Source organism: Thunnus albacares, chromosome 19 (assembly GCF_914725855.1).
Source record: "Thunnus albacares chromosome 19, fThuAlb1.1, whole genome shotgun sequence".
Taxonomy (NCBI): domain Eukaryota; kingdom Metazoa; phylum Chordata; class Actinopteri; order Scombriformes; family Scombridae; genus Thunnus; species Thunnus albacares.
In genome coordinates this window covers 11,317,445-11,338,401 of record NC_058124.1, presented here as the reverse complement: position 1 = coordinate 11,338,401, position 20,957 = coordinate 11,317,445, and the positions used below count along the sequence as shown (strand labels likewise).

Here is a 20,957-nt window from a genome sequence, read left to right as displayed (position 1 = left end):
CGTCTGCTTTAAGTGAGTTCAGCGTGAACTGAAATGGTTGCATAATAATGTAGATGGCATATTTTGGCAGCTGTTATGACTGCACACATTTATAAATGAGATTTATATCATGGGGTTTATTTGAAAAGGTGACAAATAAGATTCAAGTCATAAAAATGTCTTTCAATGTTGTTTTTTTTCAATGTTTAATGTAGCACATGTTTATTTATCTGATAAATTATATCATATTTTGATTACACATTTAGGCTTCATGTTCCTTCTCCAGAGTCCTTTACACTAATAAGTTGTGCTTACAAAGTAGGTAGATAAGCAACAGTACTGTGTATTATAACACATCAAAATCTGTTATAAAACTCAGTGCTGTTTCTTAAATTAATCACATATCGGGATGTTAACAAAGCTTCCTTTCTGGTGCTTTATCACATGAATTCAGTCCCATGCTTTTGGCGGTGTCTGTTGACTGCTATGTGATCCAGCCCGCTAGAATTTTTACACTTTCTCTTTACAATCTTCTCTCATATAAGACTGTTAAAATATTAATGCTCGCAGAGTAATTGGGGAAAGAGACTGCAAACTTTAGAAACCACTGCATTTTTTAAAATATGCATTTAGTCATGTTGACTGTGTTCTGTAGCCAACTTTAATATACTTATGTAGGGAGTTTAATTTAATTGCATTGGTTTGATCCATCTAATATATTTTCTGTCCAAAAGCTTGAATTAATGACCAGCTCCATCAGTATTTTGAATAACATTCATAATGATTTATCCATATTCTCTCTTTAGATTAATTTGTGTAGAGCTGCAACCATTAGTCGATTAATCAATTAGTCGATTGCCAGAAAGTTATTCGGCAACTATTTTGATAGTCGGTTAATTGTTTAAGTCATTTTTTCAAGGAAAAGTGCCAAAACTGTCTGGTTCCAGCTCCTCCATTGTGAGACTTTGATGTTTTTCAAACAATGAATTGAATCTTACGATTCTGGACTGTTGGTTGGACAAAACAAGCAAATCGAAATGGCACTTTTTTCACTATTTTCAAACATTTCACACACTAATTGATTAATCGAGAAAACAATAACAATTAAAAAAGAATAATGCATATAATGTTTAGTTGCAGCCCTATTATAATTAATGAATTAACAGTGAAATCAAACTTTGCTTCATTTTGAGCTATACCCCCATCTACACTCCTCAAGCCCCCCTGGTGGTCCTCCCACCACACTTTGTGCAACCTTAATTTGAAAACCCATCACATAACCTGAGTGGCCGTTGACCCTCTCTACCCCACCCAAGCCCCATTGATGAAAAATGAGCAGCCAGTGAAGTTACAGTTGCTGTGTGCTGGTATTTATGCTAGACTGCAGCTCTCTGAAACCCCCTCCGCGCAGCGCAGATTATCGGACCAAACCATTACTGCAGTTCAGGTTTTAACACCTGTCACATGAGGCTTTTACATTTGCAAATCGCCGGCTATCACTACAGATAAGTATGCTTACTTTACTATACCGCAGGAGTACACCGGACGCTGCCGCCCTGCAAATGCAGCCACAGTGCAGCTCTCAGTGAGATGAGCTGCCAAATTGCACCGACACCCCTATTGTGCGCCTGGCAGCATCACGCACTGCCTGCAATGGCGTTGTAGCGGCTCCAGTGTGTCCAAACGTTTCTATAGCGGCGATTCCGTCCCGGACTATTTACAAGCGTGGGAGAGAAATGTTATTTTCGAAAGCTTTTGCAAGGAGAGCATCGATATTTTCCACGAGTTTACCCGCTGGATTACAGTTTATTTATATCACGCGTCAAGCGAAGCTGAAGCCATGAATGTAAGTCTGACTCTTTTGTTTTTGTAACATTGAAGCAACATCGATGTGGTTTGTGGTTAACAGTCAACTTGATCTTTTTTTTAAAAAAATCACATAGGGTCAATATTTCATAATTATATATTTGCAGAGGTCTGAACAGGAGGAAAAATGTAAATAAATACATGTTTAACAGTGTGAGAAGGAGGGGAAACCTGAGCTGTCATGTTGTGTGCGGTGTGGCTGATGTGCGGCACTGCCTGTTCGTCTGATCCCACTGACACAATATTAAAGCCTCAATTTCATCTTTCATCCTTCGCCTCTAACTTTATTTTCCTCTGTGCGATATCATCCTCCCTAGAGGCACAGGATGTTCCTCATGTTCGTACGGATAGGTCTACATTTTGCACAAAGATTTCACATAGGTGTGTTATCATGGACCGGCAAGAGTCCAGCATGGTGATGGATACTGAATCAGGACGTTCAGGTTTCAGCCACTGCTGCTGCTGCTGCTGCTGCTGCATCCACACTATCCAGACTGTGTGTTTAAACACAACTTAGATTAATGGATTCTCTGTGTCCCAGATGAATGTTGTTGTTTTTTTTTATCTCAGCTTTATTGTGTCATATTTCATCACCCTCTTTGTGTAATGCATTGCCAAACAGGATTAAACATTAATGGCTGTGGGTATGGAATATTTAACTAGTATTCTAGCCTTGCGACCTGCTCTAACCCTGCTTTTATGCAACACTAATGGGAATGAGAAGAGACATAATCTCAGTATTTAAACTGCAACTGTTTGGGTTCATGAAATGTTTTGTCTATGGGTGGTATCAAGACATCTTTTGGTGCATTCAATAACATTTTTTCTGTGAAGTCGGGTTTTGTCGGGAATGCATTGCTTTGTAGGAGAGCTGACATTTTAGTAGGGACAACCATAATGTCAGTGTTGGTTTAGAGAGCCGTGGGATGTAGCAGTGTACAAGGGTCACTGCTTACTATAGATAATAGAGGAAGGGGAAGAGATAGAGAGTAAGAAACAAAGAAGAAAACACATTATTTCATAGAGTATAGCACCAGTTTAAACATAGGATGCTTACATTGTTATACTGATGTCTCCAGTAAGTATTGATTTGAGAAGGTAAACAGTGCAGCAATGCTGAATAGACATAATCAGAGTGCTTTTAGAGTCCTATAGGCTTTCATAACTAGTTCCCTTGTACTAAGGGCTTTTACGTCATACATCAGCATCTGTAGTTCATTTGACCACCATGTTTCTGAATGCTGTCGTTGTCGGTCAAATCTTTAAGATTTCTAATCATGCTTTTTGTTTTCCATAATTTTGTCATTGTGTGAATGTTTAGTCATATATCTTGAACTCACTTAATCATACATGTTACTAAATGTCTCTGTATCTGCAGGTGTGAACGGGCTTGAAGGAACTATATAACTACATCAGCTGGATCAGATTAGACATCACTGCAGTAGGTCAAGCTAGACTCCTCACTCCCACATTCTAATGAGGCCACGGCGATGCTGACATCCCCTCTGAATCCAAAGACATCATCATGCTGAAGACGGAGGCCTCGGGGGAGAGGACCAGCCTCCGGAGTGCCTCCCCCCACCGTAATGCCTACCGGGCTGAGTTTCAGGCACTCAAGAAGGCCTTTGACCAGCCTCGGATTGATGGAGACTCTAAGCCCAAAGACCTCGAACGTGTGAAGCAACCGAGGGGGCGCCAGTATGGCAGCCATGTCAGCCGCATCAAGGACATGTTCATGCAGATGGGCACAGAAAATGCAACAGCTAAGACAAGGGGTCGAGATGAATCCTCGCCACAGAAGATGGTCAAGCCGACCAACTTCATCAACAAGGCTGACGGATCCGTGATAAAACTCCAGCATTCCTCATCAACCGAAAGGGTTGGAGGTGCTGGAGCAAAGTTCTCTGAAACCAGGAAGCTGTTTGAACAGCAGTCACGTGACCAGTCCCAATCACCAGTCTTTCCCTACGGACGTGATAAAAGGGGTTCCCATGAGCACCTCGATGATTGGCGAGGTTCGAGGTCCAATCGAGGCAGCACAGACTCATTGGACTCACTTTGCTCCAGAACAGAGGCGTCCTCGCCGACTGTTAGTCAACTCAGTGCTGTTTTTGAAAATGCCGACCAACACAACCAGGGTGTGCCCCACAGAGGAGTCAGCAGACGGGCCTTGTACTCACCAGACGGATTCCACCGCCAGGGAGGTGATGTCAGTGAGGATGATTCACGACAATCTCCAGTTCAGGGAACCTATCGGAGCAGGATAGGGGGAAAGCTGCCCACATCTTCATCCTCTGAGGACCTCCTGAGCCCCAGTCCTGGGGCAGAGACCGCAGAGTTGAAACCAGTTCCACAACAGGGGGAAACCCAAGACAAACCTGGTGAAACTGCAGGCGGAGACAGACGGCAACTCTCTGGCACCACCACTAATGGAAGCCAGGTCAATGGATCCTGTGAAGAAGAGGAGAAACCCTCAGAAACAAAAAAATATATTGAGGATCTAATGGTGTCCAAGGCTTCTAAATCTAGAGATGATGATGTGATTACCAACAAAGCTTTTGAGGACACCACCCCTGAGCCTCTGCTGACCCCAACCACACCAGATGGGGAGAGCCAGGAGGACGGGGATGCTACAAAGGAAGACAAACCCTCTGCATCTCCCAAGGACCAGGTGGATGAAGCCGATGAGGAATACACTGGGAATGAGCGAGTGATTTTTAATGCAGACGGGGACGCCTGTTACCAGGGTTGGGGGGAAAGCTGCACAGATCCTGAGGATGACCTCTACGGAGATGACGAAGATATTGTCTATGACCCGGGCTCTGATCTGACAGAGATTCCTGGTCTGCCAGAAGAAAACAAAGACGACATCCCTACAAAGAGGAAGATTCGCTTCAGCACTGCTCCGATTATAGTAAGTTGGGTGCTGTACAGAACTGTTGTGGAAGCCTAAATTGTGTAAACACACTAAACACAATCCAACATAAAAGCCCTTGTGCAGCTCTTATCAAAAGTAGGTTAAAACATCAGAGAGCAAATATTGTATTCAGTGCTTCCTTTTTATGGGCTTTTATAGTTATATATACTACTCATTGTTGTTAGCTTTCAGGTTTTCACTGACATTTTTATGACCTCATAAAAATGTGTTTCTGTAAATGTAAATGTATATGATCATGATAAAATGATCTGACTTTAGTAATCCTTATATTGTAAGACCTTTATCCCTCTTCTGTTACAATGTTCTGCCACATGGTAGATAAAATAGATAAAAATTATCATATCTTATAGCTGTTGCTCTCTGACGGGAGGGGTTGTAGCTATTTTGCGATGCAGAGTTTGAGGGTCAAAGCATAGCCCTGTAGGGAAATCGACGTGTTCATAAGCAGAACATCTGTGCATGTGTTAGTCATGCTGGTGCTGCACCCACACAGTTTTCACACTAGATGCTGTGTTTGTTTTTCTCAAGCAGTCTCGTCGCTGTCTTTTAAATCAGGAAGCCTTTTATCTGACTATTTGATGAGGATGTTTTGTATGTTACAGCGGCAGAGTCTACGTTAATCTGTCAAATATACTGTATATATAGCATAGAGTTGACCTAGTGTGCATGTCTCATGTGTAATCATGTTGTGTCTGCTATGCTCAGTGATATATCAGTAGACATATGGCTAAAGATTTCATGTACATACAGTGTTTTCACGGAGGAGGGAGAGATGGTAATTACACCACAATAAGATTTGTACTTACGAAACAACAAGGTCTTTGTTTACAGTGAAAATGCAACCATGATGCCAATTTCCCACAGAGTTTCATGTCACTGGTAATATGCCTGTTCTTCTTAGAGATTTTTTGTTGTTGTTGTTGTTCTACAGATATATCTTTCCCTAAAATTTGTTATATCATGTACCTTGAAGTCTTTCAATACTGTTTTCAGTATTGAGTTGGACACAATGAGGCTAGTGTTGGTTGTGGATTGGGAAGATGGATTTGGAAGATTATAAGAAATATTTTTCGCTCTTTATCCTCAAGCATTTGGAATCTAAGCTTAAAATTTTTAGTAGTAAACAACATGCTTTAGGTCGCCCTATTCATTTTGAGCCTTTCTATTTAATTTGTCGGTGAAATCTGTTTTTATTTTTAAGATGTGTGTGTGGTGTTGTGTAGATTAAACATATGAAGGGTGGTGATTGAGAGAATGAAGTGTATGTATGTATGTATGTAGGATTTGGAGCTAACACAAACATGCCACAGGTTGAGGATCAATCCCATGAACATGCTGTAACGAACCAGGACAATTAGCCCAGTTATTCTGAGGTGAAAATGTGATGTTGGCTCACTAATTACCCTGTACTTTTTCTGAAATAATGTGTCCTTTCGCGCCTCCCTCTCAGGTGTCACCACACGTGTCTGAAAACACACATGAACACTAGCACACATTTCCAAAAGGATATCAAATCATCAAAATAACATTTTATCACCGTGTTCATCACTTTTTTTGAAGTTACTGATGACGATTCATGTTCAGTTCTTACATTATCAGGCTTAAACACAGCACCTAAGTAACATACAGTATATTTCTGTTTCTGCTACTAAGCATTTTTTATTTCATTGAAGATACTATAAAACCTATTTTTGACAATTTGTAAAAATGGGTTCTTGAGACAAATTCTGCAAATTTTACTGTCACCATAAAGAGAATTTGAGGACTACAAAGCTTGTTACCCCATTTAGGTCAAACAGACAGGGAATATGCTCCTCTGTTGTTGTCTGTCTTTTCAAGGCTCCTGTTTTCTATGAAAAGGACTGACGCTCGTTTATCATATGGAATATTCAAGAGAGGCGCTGCCACCCCCTCACCCCGCCTTACACAGACGCACGCACAATTAGACATGCACCCCTCCCACTTCTCTGATATACGCCCACCTCCTCTCAGCACACGAGGAACAAACAGGGTTCTGTCTTTTGTTCGTCTATATAGTGAGAGAGACAAAGCTATTTTCTCAGCCCTCGGCCCCGCACGAGTCCAGCTTGACCCCTGTGGGAGGAGACTGCAGAGAAGACCTTGGAAAAAGAAAAAAAAAAAAAAACCACCATCTTTTAATCTTATACTCCTTTTATACTCCCTCCTCTTCATGTAATATTTCTTAGTCCTGCTCTGTAAAGCAGATAAATCATTTCAACATCCTAGCTTTGAAACCTTAATTGTTTTTAGAAATCATCATGGCAGCCACTGGGAAAAGAAGACACACAATCAGCTTTTGGCAACATTTTGTAAACATGAACGCTTACTTCTGTTTGAGAATAATAAATGCCAGATGAACACAGGACAGTATTTTTTTCTGCTCAAAGAAGCCTATCATTATGTTGATTTCACTGGTTTTGAGTTTAGAAATCTAGTTATTAACACAACAGATACATGTTTTTTATAGATTTCTTTCTTATTAAAGATTATTTCCACATCCCTTCACTCAACTGTAAGATTGTGACCCAGTGAGTAGCGACTGCTGTGGGCTAGCTGAGATGAAGGCAGGCTGCACGCAAGGCGCTGACCTACAGAAACGAATCAGACTCATGTTCGTTCAAGCAACTGGTTTTTATTCTTGACATCAGTACCTCTAAGTCGGCAGTTCGGTCTGAGGTATATAGACTGATGTAGAGGTATTGCAGTAGGTACAATCTTCTGATGCACTATTTTCAAGCTATGATGTTCTGTGCAGCTGATATGACTTTGAGAAAACGATACTTGATCTGAAGGTTTCGCACACATCTCAGCCAGTGTTCACTTCCTCTGTCTGGTTCTCTCTGGGTTTTGAAATGTTCTGCCTTGATCGCACACAGATCAAGAAGCCTTTAACCATCTCACACTTGTTGCTGACTTCTTGCATTATGTTTGTTTTCTCTCCTTGTCGAACCGCACCCCAGGAGTTTGACAGAAGTGGTCTTCTCCCCCTGCATGCACTCTGCTGTGTCAGTCTCCTCTAGTTTTCCTCTCGCTCTCTACGTGAAAGGCATTTATATCGTCTTTTTAATTATACTTTCTGTGCCTGTAGAGGAACTGCATTTTCATCAGTCGAGACACTATGATACCTTAATGGAATTAAGCGGAAGTGATGAGTGGAGCACCGGTTAAATGGCCGCTGAAGTGGCTCTGTAATCAGCCCCTCCGCTCTGCATGCTGTCTGTTGCTAGATCAAAGAGACTGGCGTTTTGTCCATTAGATTCTGCTGCTGCACCGTTGGTGGAATGCTGAATAGCATGGATCTGAGCTCAGAGTCATAATCAATATGATAGATGTGTGTCACTCCTCTTCTCTGTGGCAATTGTTTCATAGTGGCGAGACTGTGAACGTTTTTATGAATGTCTTTTGTTCTGCAGCATATAAGGGATGGCTGCGCTCGTTATTTTTCTGTGGTGTATAAATGTCTGTGTCGTGTAAATATTTCTTGATGTATATTTTGAATTTGAAGAAGGATGTATGGTATGCACAGGGGGATATGAGGTCACTGACTCGTTTGGCTCAGAATGATATGTTCATGCTGGCAGATTAGATTCCACTACAGACATTCGTTTGCAAAAACAACCTACACACATATTCTCTGTGTACTTTTGCCGTATGCAGGCTTACATCTCAGGGTGCAGTACATCAATCCAATTTAGAGACTCATCTTGTACTTTACTGGAGCATGAAAGAACATAAAGACAAAGTCGCTGATGCTTAAAACCAGAGAAAAATGCCAACCAACACCCTTCCAGTGCCATTCCACAGACTTGCCAGGCATTAAGAGACAGTTATTTCTCTTGATGATTCGGGAGCTCATTTGACTGCCCTTAATACACAACATGACAAACGGAGGCTCCCAGCTTTTTGTCAAGAAGTAACTTCAGTTTAAACAGTTTAAAGTCAACCATGTTGTTTTCTACATGCATCAACAGTAAAGATCTGCATGATTCTAGCAGCATCCTTATCTGGAGCATCACCTCATATAGTCTTGTATTTCACAAGCTGAAATGAGATGGCCTCCAGCCAAGAACTTTGCTTTCTGACCGTGTTTTCTGATGGAAAGGATTACTCCACTTTAGGGCAGTCTGTCTTTCTGGCTGATATATGTGTAACAGCATAGCTCGAATTTTGGACCCAATGCTGACATGGACTTTGGCAATGTCATTTGTAAATAGTATTTAGGACCGCAACAGCTACAGCTTAGCCTCCTTCAGCATAGTGTATTGTTGCAGGAGATGTCTTTTTTAGATGAAAATCTGTTTCGCAGGCATACAAGTCCCAATGACAGATGTTGTAGATGTGCTAAAAAAAAAGTACAGCTGCTATACTATTTGCATTACAGGACTTTCCTAATATCTCTCAAGTGGTAAGCTCTTGAGCACCCAGTTCTTCTCCTTTCTGCACCGAATTCTCATGTTTTCCCTCTGAACTGAGTGAAGCTGGCTGTCAACTTTCTAATTATTATAATCTATGGTTGGGCATAATGGGAGAGAGCAGGATTTTTTTTTTTTTTAGGAAAGAGTTCCAACGCTTTGTGACAGCAGCTATATAACAGCTGACATTCTGGTTAGAACAGCAAAAACAGCGGCTGAGCTCAGTCAGAACGACAGTCGGTATTAGACAGTATTTTGATTAAGCTTCTTTTCAGGCAGCTAAATCGAAAATCTTGACTAACAGCTAGACTCCTTACAAATTATCAAGCATGCAGGACTTGTGCGGCTTTATATATCATTACATACTGTGGGCATTTGTTGTCAAAAAGTCAATGTAAATGGTCATAAACAGCCCAAACGTTCATTAGAAATTGAGTGTTTTGTGTCGTAATCAAGCCATGAATGGATTTTTCCTTCCTCTCTTATCTCTGACAGGTACAACTACTCCAAACTCGGGGGTTGGGTATGTGCGTATTTGTGCATGCTTAGTCACTCCATTATTAATGCAGTGGTGTTTTTGTTTGCTTGTTTCTGTGCCATCTGATCCTCCCTGGGGGATGCATTTTTAATGATCCAGGAAAGGCGAGACGTGCCTTGCGGGCTCTGCGGCTGGTCAGTTGCCACACAGCGGATTGTATCGTGAACCATCATCCAACCCCCACCTACCAATCTGGTCCCCTGCTAATGATATCATCAGAGCGCTGCCAGTTTTTATTGCCGTAAAAAATTGCACAGAGCACACTGTCTCAGTGACACAATGTTCTCGATGCGTGCTATAAGCCAGTGCTGAGGAAGGCTCAGACCGATGCACTCTCCTTGTTTATAATGAGTCAGGAACACCATTAAGGTGAACTGTCTGAAATTAAACTTAATCAGATGCTGAAATATCTATCCTTGGATTGATTTTTGTCCTGTGCACATGAATTTCAGAGATTTGTGCACATGCACAGTAGTCCAGATCACACAGAGTTGCGATTATGCTGTGACTCTGCCAAGTCATTGCTGCAGCCTAATGAATTACATAGGATAGCAAGTGGGCATGTACTGTAACAAGCAACATGTTGTTGTTGTGCTACTTCTGATCCCAGCCTCCCACTCACTGTATATGACCAAGACATGACACAAAGCAGGGCATTGTCTGCAGTCATTCAGTTGCAGTTGTTTACTATTCTCTACCCCCCTGTTTTAATCTGGCCCCTCGCTCTCTTTCTCTGTGTCTCTTGTCCAGTAGTTGGCTCTCCGCTCAGTCTGTCGGTGGGAGTCATGGCACCCAGTGGTATTGTGCCATAAACGGTGGACTGAGATGCATTTCTCGAGGGAAAAACAAGTGGATTTCAGAGACGGCAGCTGATAAACTTAGTTTGCTCATTTAGATTGAAAATAAATAAAATCTTAATTACATTGAGATGAGAGTACATTAGCTGTGTTTCTCTTTCAAAGATGTCAACTTGTATGAACAGGACGTGTCTGCTCTGTATGCAGAAGCTCCATCTGAGGTTAAAAAAAGAACTGCTGACTTATAAGATTGTGGCATTCCCCGACATGTCAAACGTCAGTGTCACTTCCTCAGATGGGGGTTGATATATGCAAAGAAGACAGAAAGTTTGGCCTTGAACTGAATGTACATCCTCACTTAATGTTTCTATAGAACCGTATACTGACTGTTTGTTTGTTTCTCTCTTTTCTTACTCTCTCTTCTTCCCATCTCCACCTCTTTATATCTGTCAGTCTCAGTCTGTTCTTGCAAGACATGAAATCGTTTCCATCATCAGCAACTGTCTCATCCCCACAGCACCCAGACACTTCCTTCAGCACCTGTCAGCTCTCCACCATGGTGATGTGTGTGTGCGTGCGTGAGTGTGGAGGTGTGTGGCCATAGGTAGACCTAATGGAATGCAAATGTGCTGAGCTGACGCAGCAGAGCAGATTGTGTGTGTGTGTGTGCGTGCGTGCGTGCATGCGTGTGTGTGTGTGTGTGTGTGTGTGTCTGTCTGTGTGTGTGTGCCAGGCTGTAGTTAATCCACTGCAGGGTTTGCTGGGCTCGTGCCACAGCAGCAGGAACATTTCTCCTGGGCGGGTGACGGCAATGGCACGGACACACCAAAGGCCCAGTTTAATACCATCAGAGGCGGTTTTGTCGGGCATGGGCGCCATGCCGTGACATCTTAGGCAGGGACTCAAACAACCCTGGAGCAAATTACCCCTAGCCTCGCCCGCATCTCAGCTTTTGTGTTTTTTTTCATATTTTTTTCTTTATTTCTCTCTTATTGCCTGTTTCACTCTTCAATAGCCTCACTGTCTGCTGCTGCTCTAACCCATGAATCATATGAGTCACTCTGTTTTTCTCTCTCAGTGGATATTGCCTTCCATCCTTTGTAAACTCGATTCGTCCTTTTCATTTGCTATTCCTCCATTTTCTCAATGTCTCAAAGGTTTTTGCATCTCCTCTTAGCTCGTGTCCCCTGTTTTGTCCCCTTCTTTGAACTTGTCTACCTTCTCCCTCCGCTTCCCCCCCTTCAAATATTCTCTCCTTTTTTACCTTTTCTCATCCAACCTTACCCCCATGTTCTGTTGCTCCCCTTTTATTTCTCCTCCCCTGTGACTTAGCAGGCCCCTCGCTATTCCCAGATCCTCTGTCCCAGAGGGGAGTCACCTGGCTAGCCCAACAGCCATCCAAACAGGTTGACTGACAGGCACGATGTGGCTGACGGGTTTTCATCCGGCAGTATATGAGATGAATCTTCAGCACACCAGCTTGGCATATATGCATGCATGCGCAGACATGTACACAGCTGCACACAAAGCCTACATGCATTCTTTCTCTATTGTTATCACTCAGATACCTGATGTGCATTTTGTGCATTAACACTCAAACACCCATATACAAACACAGGGATAGGGAAGAGGCACAGTGGCTGAGCGCGTTCAGGCATCTGCAGTGTCTTAGCAGCTGCAGCAACCTCCACAGATTACAGTAAACCTGTATTTCAGAAGAGTCAAACCAAACTCTCTCCCTCCTCCTGCGAGATCAGATAACAAGACTGCCAAGCTATGGATGCCCAAGCACAATTGCTGTCTGCACTTGTGTGTCAGTAGATCTATTGTAAGGGTTTTGATTACTGACAAAAAGCAAAAATCAGTGTGTGTGTGCGTTTCCGTTTGTATGTGTGTGTGTTTGGTATCAAGGGCATCTCTCATTGTGTCATGTGGAGGAGGGATGAGTATCAGCAGAGGAAAAGGAGAGATATTGGTTGATACACTGAGGGATGACGAATTGAGAGAGAGGAGAGGCAGTCGGTATCAGATCTCAGAGACTGCATGTTTATTGTATGTGTGTACACGAGATTGTAGGTGGATGAGAATTGCTATGACTATGAAGGAGTTGCTGTAAGATTAGATAAGAGAAGGGTACGGCGCCCAATCTAAACCGGATGGTATAATGCCATAATGCAATGTTTACGTAATGTGGCATTCATGTGGTGTCAGAATAATCGGAGAAATGACTTCCCGATTAGGAAAATTAATGTGAACGCCCCCTCAAGTCAGCACAACAACTTGGAAAGTTGGTGAAAAGTTTGGTACGTGACTTTCTGAAAATTGACGTCATATATGCAGAAATATGGCAGCTTTTTACTAATTCACATATTGCATAGCACAGGTTCTAGGGAATGTACTGGTGCAGCAACAAGTCTGGGGCAAAATACAGCACATCTTCTTTGTCGCGTTCATGTTAGACATTATGACTTAAAAGCTCATGAACACATCAAAGTCAGAAGAACAACTTCCCCAACTCAGGAAATGGGACCATCCGAGGAGCATGTGAATACATAAACCATGAATAAATGTTTTACATTTTGATTTATTTTTGCATTTGCAACATTTTTGCAACAGAAAGATATTCTCATCAAACACCAGTACCCTAGAATCTATAAAATTATTTGAAACCCCATTTTAAATATATGTGGTCAGCCATCTAAAAATAAGGTTGTTTTATATTAATCGTAAAAATATGACTTTTTGTCAGGAGAAGCTGTTTTCATCCAAAGAGTTCAGCTTGAATGAAAGTGCAGGCAGTGTAGAGGAATATATTTACATGTAAATGCTTGTGTATTGTGTTTAATCCTCCAAAAGACTATTCCCATTCAATTCCAGAGGGGCGCCACATGGGGAGACTGGCCATTATACTCCAGTCTGCTTCCATTTTTAGCGGTTGTCCTAGTGTGCTGCCTCTTTGATAAAAATGGAATTACAATTGAGCGTAATGATCTGCCTCAGCACACACCAACTGTGTGTTTCAAAGGTGATTTGCAGGTGTCTGTCATTTTGACGTGATGAGGATATAGATTTCACACTAAAGTTGGGATGCTCTGACATTGCTGTTTTTCCACGGATCACTTTATTGGATTATGTGGGTCAACATATTGATATCCACCTTATTACATTTGATGGAGCTGTCAAGTTTTATTTTGTCTCTTGAGTCTGTCTATGCACAGACAATGTTGGGTTGTGTCAGCGCTGCCAAGCTTTAAATCGTGCATCCTGAAAAAGGCCGATAATAATCTTTCTCAGAGCAACCTGCATCTAAAAATGATATACATGAAGGGCAGACATACTGTACATACAGTTATTTAAGTGGCAAGGGCTATACTGCTGTTTATACTGAATATGGCCATTATACATGTGCGGTCAGCCCTAACTGTCTGCTCTACATCTGTCATAGAGTTGTGGTTGCCAGCTTCATGCCTGGTCCTGTATTCTGGCCATTTTTCAATTCTCTATAGTAATACAAGCAGCAGGCAGCAGTATCCTACTGTACCATACTGCCAAGGTTAAACATGATCACATTCTCTCTTTCTGTCTGTGTTTTTTTTTTCTTATCTCTCCTTTTACTTTAGGTCAGAATGTGCTTTTTTGTCTGAACAAAATCCAATTATTGTCTGAGAACAAGCTATTATACAACCTATCTTAGAAGAGAAATGTGAACATTTTGCTCGACTCAAGGTAAGCCTGAAACTGGATGAGAAGACATCAGTTGAATCAGTTATCAGCCTGCACTCGTTAACCTTTACATTTCAGAAGCTCTTCTACCTTTTTGATCCCTTTTTAATCTTCTTTTTACAAATTTTTTGAGCTATGATCTTTCTTTGTGAGCTTTGATAGTTCCCAGACTGCCTGAACATGGATTTTCCTCATTGGGAGTGGTGTTCAGACAATCTGGAAATCTGGTAGTTTCCATTTAGGGCCAGATAACAGTCAAGTTTGTTTATCTGTTGGGTAGATGCTTTCTGTTTGATGCCCTCGTCTCTCTCTGTTTCTATTTCACTCTCTCCCTGCCTACCTATTCTTCTTTCCCTCGTGCACGCTGTTTCATTCATCTTGTCACTCCCTCTGTCCGTCACCGTTGCTCTCTTGTCCATCTATTGCTTTTTCACTTCATCTGTCTCCCATTTTTTTTTGGAATTCCCTCTCCTGCCCATTTCTTATCTTTCTCCATCGCTGCACCTTCTCTTACAGATCCATCCTCATCTGTCCTCATCTCTCTTCATGACCTCTTCTCTCCTTCTTTCTCTCTCTCTCTCTCTCTCTCTCTCTCTCTCTCTCTCTCTCTCTCTCTCTCTCTCTCTCTCTCTCTCTCTTTCTCTCAAGTGACTGGTCACATGCTAATTGTGTTTGTAGATAGCATACAGTGACTGAGAGAGGCCATTAGAGAGTGTACTGACTGCCAACAGTAACGTCGCGTCCAGGACGTCCAGGACAGTGCAAATGCTGGTGTTAGCATTTGTAAGCAGTGTGTGTGTTTGAATCTGTAAATGTGTGTGTGTATCAGTGCATGTCTGCATGTGTGTGTGTGTGTGTGTCTGTGTGCATGTGAGCGTTAATAATGCAGGGCTGTTGATCACACTGAATGATTGATGACAGGGAGGTCATGGATAGAGCTCACGCAGGCTGACACAGAGGAAAGAATAAAAACCAACCCTGGCAGCATCACGCTACATGAATGTGCCCATGCTGCGCGAACAACCGGGACACTGTCTGATCAACACACCACCATTTTAAAACTATTTCCTGTTCCTTGCATTGTTATTATACTTTTGTGAGTTATTAGTCAAACTCAAGCCACATCAGCTACATTAGTACAGAATGAAAAAAAGTGTAACTAAAAGCGCAAATGTCTTGACTGACAAATTCAAGCATTTCTTTATGTGTTGAACTCATTTGCCCTCGTTATCTTTGTCTTTCACAGTCCCAACAATCCTAAAATATCGATTCATAATGCAGGCATTGCTTATGGTATATGTCATGACCTTACACAACTGAGGTCTCGTCCCATTTCTGCACACAGGCACGCTAAGTGACTAACATAAATCTGGCTTTAGGCTTTAGTCAATACATGCAATGTGACATGACACCTTATTGATCCCTACTGGAGAAGATATGTCCTCTTTCCGCCTTTTCAAAGAGGTCAGGGCAAAGAGGAGCTGGTAGGGAAGAGGAGCTGGTTTGCTCGATGACACTACAGCAGAGCAGATGGAATGAAACTCTGTGAGAATGAGATGTCATATGAGATGTGTCCCCAGTGAAGTTTGTGACAGTTTATTCCCCTCATCTACTGTAGTTCTTGCGATCACAGATTCTCGTTGATAGGATGATTACACCATGTGGCGCTAGTTTCTCAGATTTTAATAATAGCATCTGTAGTCATTGTGGGTGTGTAGGTGTCTTTCTGATTGAGAGACATGTAAGCGTGCCTACTTATCCACATAAACATTATGCTTACCAGTGTACAACTTTTTTTTTAGCACCAGCAGCCGAAAATTCTGCATAGTGCCGCACTACAGATGTGACGAGAGCGTGCACGTTCGTGTCAGCTTCTCTCTTTCTTCTCCTCCTCTTCCTCCTCAGCGCAGGGAGCAGCAAGCATGCTCGGCTTGGGATGAGATGTGAAGTGACAGCTGACTCTTGCAGTGGAGGAGAGGTTCCTGTGAGGTTCAGCAGCTCAGAGGAAGAGAAAAGCATCGCTAGCCCCCATCTTTACCTAATGCTTCTCTGTGTTACAGTTTGTTGTTGGTGAATGGGCTGATTTGTGGTTGTAGTTGTGGCTTTGTTATAAGGGTTTTTGTTTACTCTAGTGTTGTCAGCGTTGTCTTTCCCATGGTTGGGAAGATAAAAGCCCTTATTTACTTCCATCCATATTTAGAAACTTGTAAAGTAGCAGCATTACTCCCCGATCTGTAGAGCACCCACTGTAATCATGAAAAGAATAGAGATGTCTTGTCATATTTGCATCAATTTAAGCCATCTAGTACTGTACGATATCTCTAATACTTCCATAAACATCTAAAATCATGCTGATGCGGTGACATAAACTATATTTAATCTTGTGTGCCCACTACCACTAACTCCATGTGCTTCCTCTCCAGGTGTTCAACACCTATTCCAACGAGGACTATGACCGTCGTAATGAGGAGGTGGATCCCGTGGCCTCCTCCGCAGAGTACGAGCTGGAGAAGAGGGTGGAGAAACTGGAGCTGTTCCCTGTGGAGCTGGAGAAAGGTAGGAAGGAAAATATAAGAAAATTATTAAGGAGGAGGCGGATCCTGTCAGATACCCAGTAGACAGATTCGCCCACATATGGGATGTCACATTTCTTATTAAAGATGTGAAATTTCTTTATCATGAGATATGTGGATGGGATAAAGGTATCCATCTAGGTACTTTATTCATTAAATTTTTATTGTATATTATAAAAACATAGTACTTATTTAACACTAAAAGACATCTGATTGCACTTCCCCAGCATGAGCCACCTCCTCACTTGTCTTTGCCTCTTGAGGGTTTCCTGCTCAGAAGCCTAATATGGCCAAGGACCGAAAATAGAATGACTTTATGTTGCAGGATTTCACCATCCACTCCCTGTTATGTAACCCTAACAACTTCTGAATAATTAATGTCGGATGGAAAGGGGGCGAATGCCTCACTGGAAGGGAATTTCCCATCCTGCACATATCCTATTTATATGAAGGCCAACCTGCATTTAGTAAACGTCTCTTCCCCCTTTTCCATTAATAAATCTATCATTTTTCTGTCTGTTTTTCTGAGCATATTCATTCATCCATTTTTCCACATATCCTTCACTCCATCTGACTCCATTCTAAAGGAGGCCCTTAAAGCTGTTGAACCTCATCATACACACATACATGCTCACACATGTTGTTTTGTGTGTTCTGTATGTTTCCAGATGAAGACGGACTGGGGATCAGTATCATTGGGATGGGTGTTGGTGCTGATGCGGGCCTGGAGAAACTGGGCATCTTTGTCAAGACCGTCATCGAGGGCGGAGCTGCCGAGAGAGACAGCAGGTGAGAGTTTCTGTCTTGTTGAATATTAAATGTATAAATGAGCGATAAGTGATTAGCGTATGAAAACTCAGCATTTGCAGGAACAATTGTACTCCTCTTGTACAAAAATGTTCATAACAATTTATAAACTATTTTGCTTCCATCTCCCCCACCACCACCACACTCTATCTCATTCTCTCTTTTACACACACACACACACACACACACAGACACAGTCACACTCTGTCCCTGTCAGATTTAGCAGCAGGGGTTCAGGATTAGATCCACTGGGAGAGGCACAGCCTGGGGCATGAAGTCTCACGCAGGACCGTTTGTGTGTATGTGTGTGTGTGTGTGTGTGTGTGTGTGTGTGTGTGTGTGTGTGTGTGTGTGTGTGTGTGTGAAAATACTTTAAGTGTGTTGCGTGACAGAGACAATGCAATAGACTGTATTGTCTCTTGTTTCTGTGTCAGTTTGAAAGAGTTTGTGTACAGAGAATGACTGTTTTCCACATTTACACTATCTATGTCCCCGGATGATTTGTCTGCGTGTTGTTTTGAGGGACAAACTATGTTGTGTGTGTGTGTGTTTGTACATTGTAGAGCGTGAACAGTGCTGAGTAAGCACTCCACCAGGGGTAGAGGAGGAGATGACAGCTTCCCAGCAGGCGAGCTGTGGTTTTCTATCTCTAAACCAACTTCTGCCTATTAGTGTGTCTGTTTGGTTCAGGTTCCACCTAAACAGATTAAAAAACGATAGGCAGCTCCACTCAATCCAGTAAGAGAGCAATAAATACTGTAAGCTCTGCAAGCACACCGGGGGACCCTAATGCACTAGGGTTGTTTGCGATAGGAGTGTTTTCTTCTGGGATTTTTTTCTTTTGTGCAGCAGCCAGGATATGGGTTTAAATTAGGGTCATATGTATTGTAGCTGTGTATCCACCCACAAACAGATACATGTGTAACTGCAAACCTTTGTGCAAATCTTTAGGCACTCACACATTATTTGTGCAAATCTTTTTCATTTCTTCACAATGTGTCATGCAAAGCTTAAGTTAAATCTATTAGTTCAGATATTTTTTTTACAAACTCAAACATTTGAATTCATTTTTATCAAAACATTTTTGCACATTCACACATTTGAATCTAGATATGGTGATACACAGCTACAATACATATGATCTCAATTGAAGCCCATACTGGAGCTGCCATACTCAGGAACGCATGAGAGTGAGATTAGTTAAAATGCAGCGAGCGAGAGAGACGGCGGATAGGAGCAGTGAACGAGGGGAACGAAACGGCTTGTTAAAAAAGTGTGAAAAGTTGATCCTTTTCTAAGATGACAGTTGCTCTGACTCTGAAAAGTCTAATTTGCCTCACTGAGTGGAAGAAGTATGAAAAGTGGAAAAGATCAGAGGGAAGCTGTATTGGAGCTCAAGTTCATGGATTTCTTTCATAATTAATTAACATACGACTCAATAGACAAGACCTGTGTTGTTCTTCAGAAACTATGTATGTCTTCAATTCACTTTTTTGAAATCCAATTTTAAAGTATAATACAGTAATAACACTGGACTAATACTTCACTGTAAGCCTTATTTCATTAAATTGATGTAGTTTATCTTTTAAAGTAGATTATATAAGATTAAATTTAGACGCAGAAGGTACCACTACAACAAAATGTAGTTAGCATCGAACCAGATAGTGCAAACACCAGCAAATGCCCATTATAGATATACATAAGTAGATAAAAGGATAAACAAAGCAGTATAACAGTAGAATGAGTCATGTACTGTATATATAAAGCATAAGTTTAGGTGAGTATTGTCTTTAAGCGTATCTGAAACATTTTTTAAAACAAACATTTATTGCATATCACCCCTCTTTCCTATCTGTATCTGTACTTTCCGATGAAGTCAAAAAAATCATCTTTAAAATAAGTTTTATGGTAAATAATGACAAAATACATAAACTATTAAAATATGGACAGTTGCTAGATATTTAGATAGACTGCACATTTACTTGCATTAGAGCATATTTGTGTTCTTACTGTGAGAACACTTTTCAGCATGTCATTTGGTTTCAACTTTGATCCCATTTGCTGCTGACCTTTCAAAAAACAGAACAGCAGATGGGCGACAAATATAACTTCCTCTTGACATCTTGTAAAAAAAAAAAGGTGAGAACTTTTGATAGTGTCGGTCGGTTTATTGCAGAGTCGTATCACATGTTTAGTATCTCTAATAGATGGTGGAAACAGAATCACCCTTTATTGCTAATCTGCAGCTCTGCCTGAGTCACCGTGATCCACAATAAACTTTGATCACAATATGAGCAGTAAACCGAAGACTAAAGATATTAGTGTCTTTATACTAATAAATACTGGATAACTTGTGCACATTAATTTGCCCTCTAAGTGCTCTCAAACGCACACACACACACACATATACAGGGGAGGCGTCACTAGCCAGAAAGTAATTTCCTTCCGTCATTACCTCTCCAGCTATTAGGCTCTCTCTCATGCTGAGTCAGACTTAATGGTCTGACACACACACACACACACACACACAAACACACACTCACACACAGACAGATAGATGGGCTTGGCTGTTGCTCACTGTTATGTCTGGTGCTGATGACCCAAGGTGTGTGTGTGTGTGTGTGTGTGTGTGTGTGTGTATGTGTGTACTGGTGGAGACGACTTGGAGTTGTCTGCGCATCTGCGTGTCAGTTTTGGTTTATTTGCATGAACTATCATCTTCCTTTGTTGTCAGTTTGTGTTTTTCCTTCATTCCTCCCTCTGCCTGGAAGCTGTACGCTAGTCGACCCCGAACACACAAAGACAGATTAAGACGTTAGATGCTGTGAAGGTCAGGAAAGTGTCTGAGCTGCTGACTGACGGACAACCAGCCTGCTCTCTTTCTACCTGTCAGGCCGAAGTGTTTCTGTACGTCCATATGACAGCTCTGGTTGATGTGTTCAGTTGTCACAGGCAGATTAAATCCTGCTCTGCAGCTGCTGTACGCTGTGACAGACTCAGTATAGCTAAAAGGGTAACTGCAGTTGTGGATGCAGCCATTAAAGCACATTGCTGGATTTTGTAGGAAATAAAATAAAAAATATTGAAGAGTTTGATAGAAGATGCACTCGTCTGTCTCGCACTTTGTGATACATTATTTGCTCCAAAAGGAATGACTCCAGAAGTAACTGCCTTGGCAAAGTAGAAGCAGAAGCTATACAGTGCAGTCCCAAGTGGTTTGTGATGTATGTGTCGTGCCTTCATGACTTCATGCAGTGAAGTATATGCTGTTTTGTTGGAAAATAATGAGCTATCTTTTTGTTT

General features: G+C 41.7%; 1 protein-coding gene across 3 annotated transcripts in view; it reads left to right on the top strand.

Annotated features, from left to right (window-relative positions):
- The window catches only part of ppp1r9a (protein phosphatase 1, regulatory subunit 9A), a 52,375-nt gene that overhangs the window by 4,968 nt on the left and 26,450 nt on the right, over positions 1-20,957 (top strand). For 2 of the 3 annotated variants that reach the window (XM_044334833.1, XM_044334835.1), the window contains exons 3-5: positions 3,224-4,759; positions 16,698-16,830; positions 17,516-17,636. In XM_044334833.1, the coding sequence (XP_044190768.1) occupies positions 3,371-4,759; positions 16,698-16,830; positions 17,516-17,636 (1,643 nt within the window). In that variant the 5' untranslated portion in view covers positions 3,224-3,370. Of the gene's footprint in view, positions 1-1,318; positions 1,826-3,223; positions 4,760-16,697; positions 16,831-17,515; positions 17,637-20,957 lie in introns of those variants that run through there. The other variant, XM_044334834.1, reaches the window with a different exon arrangement.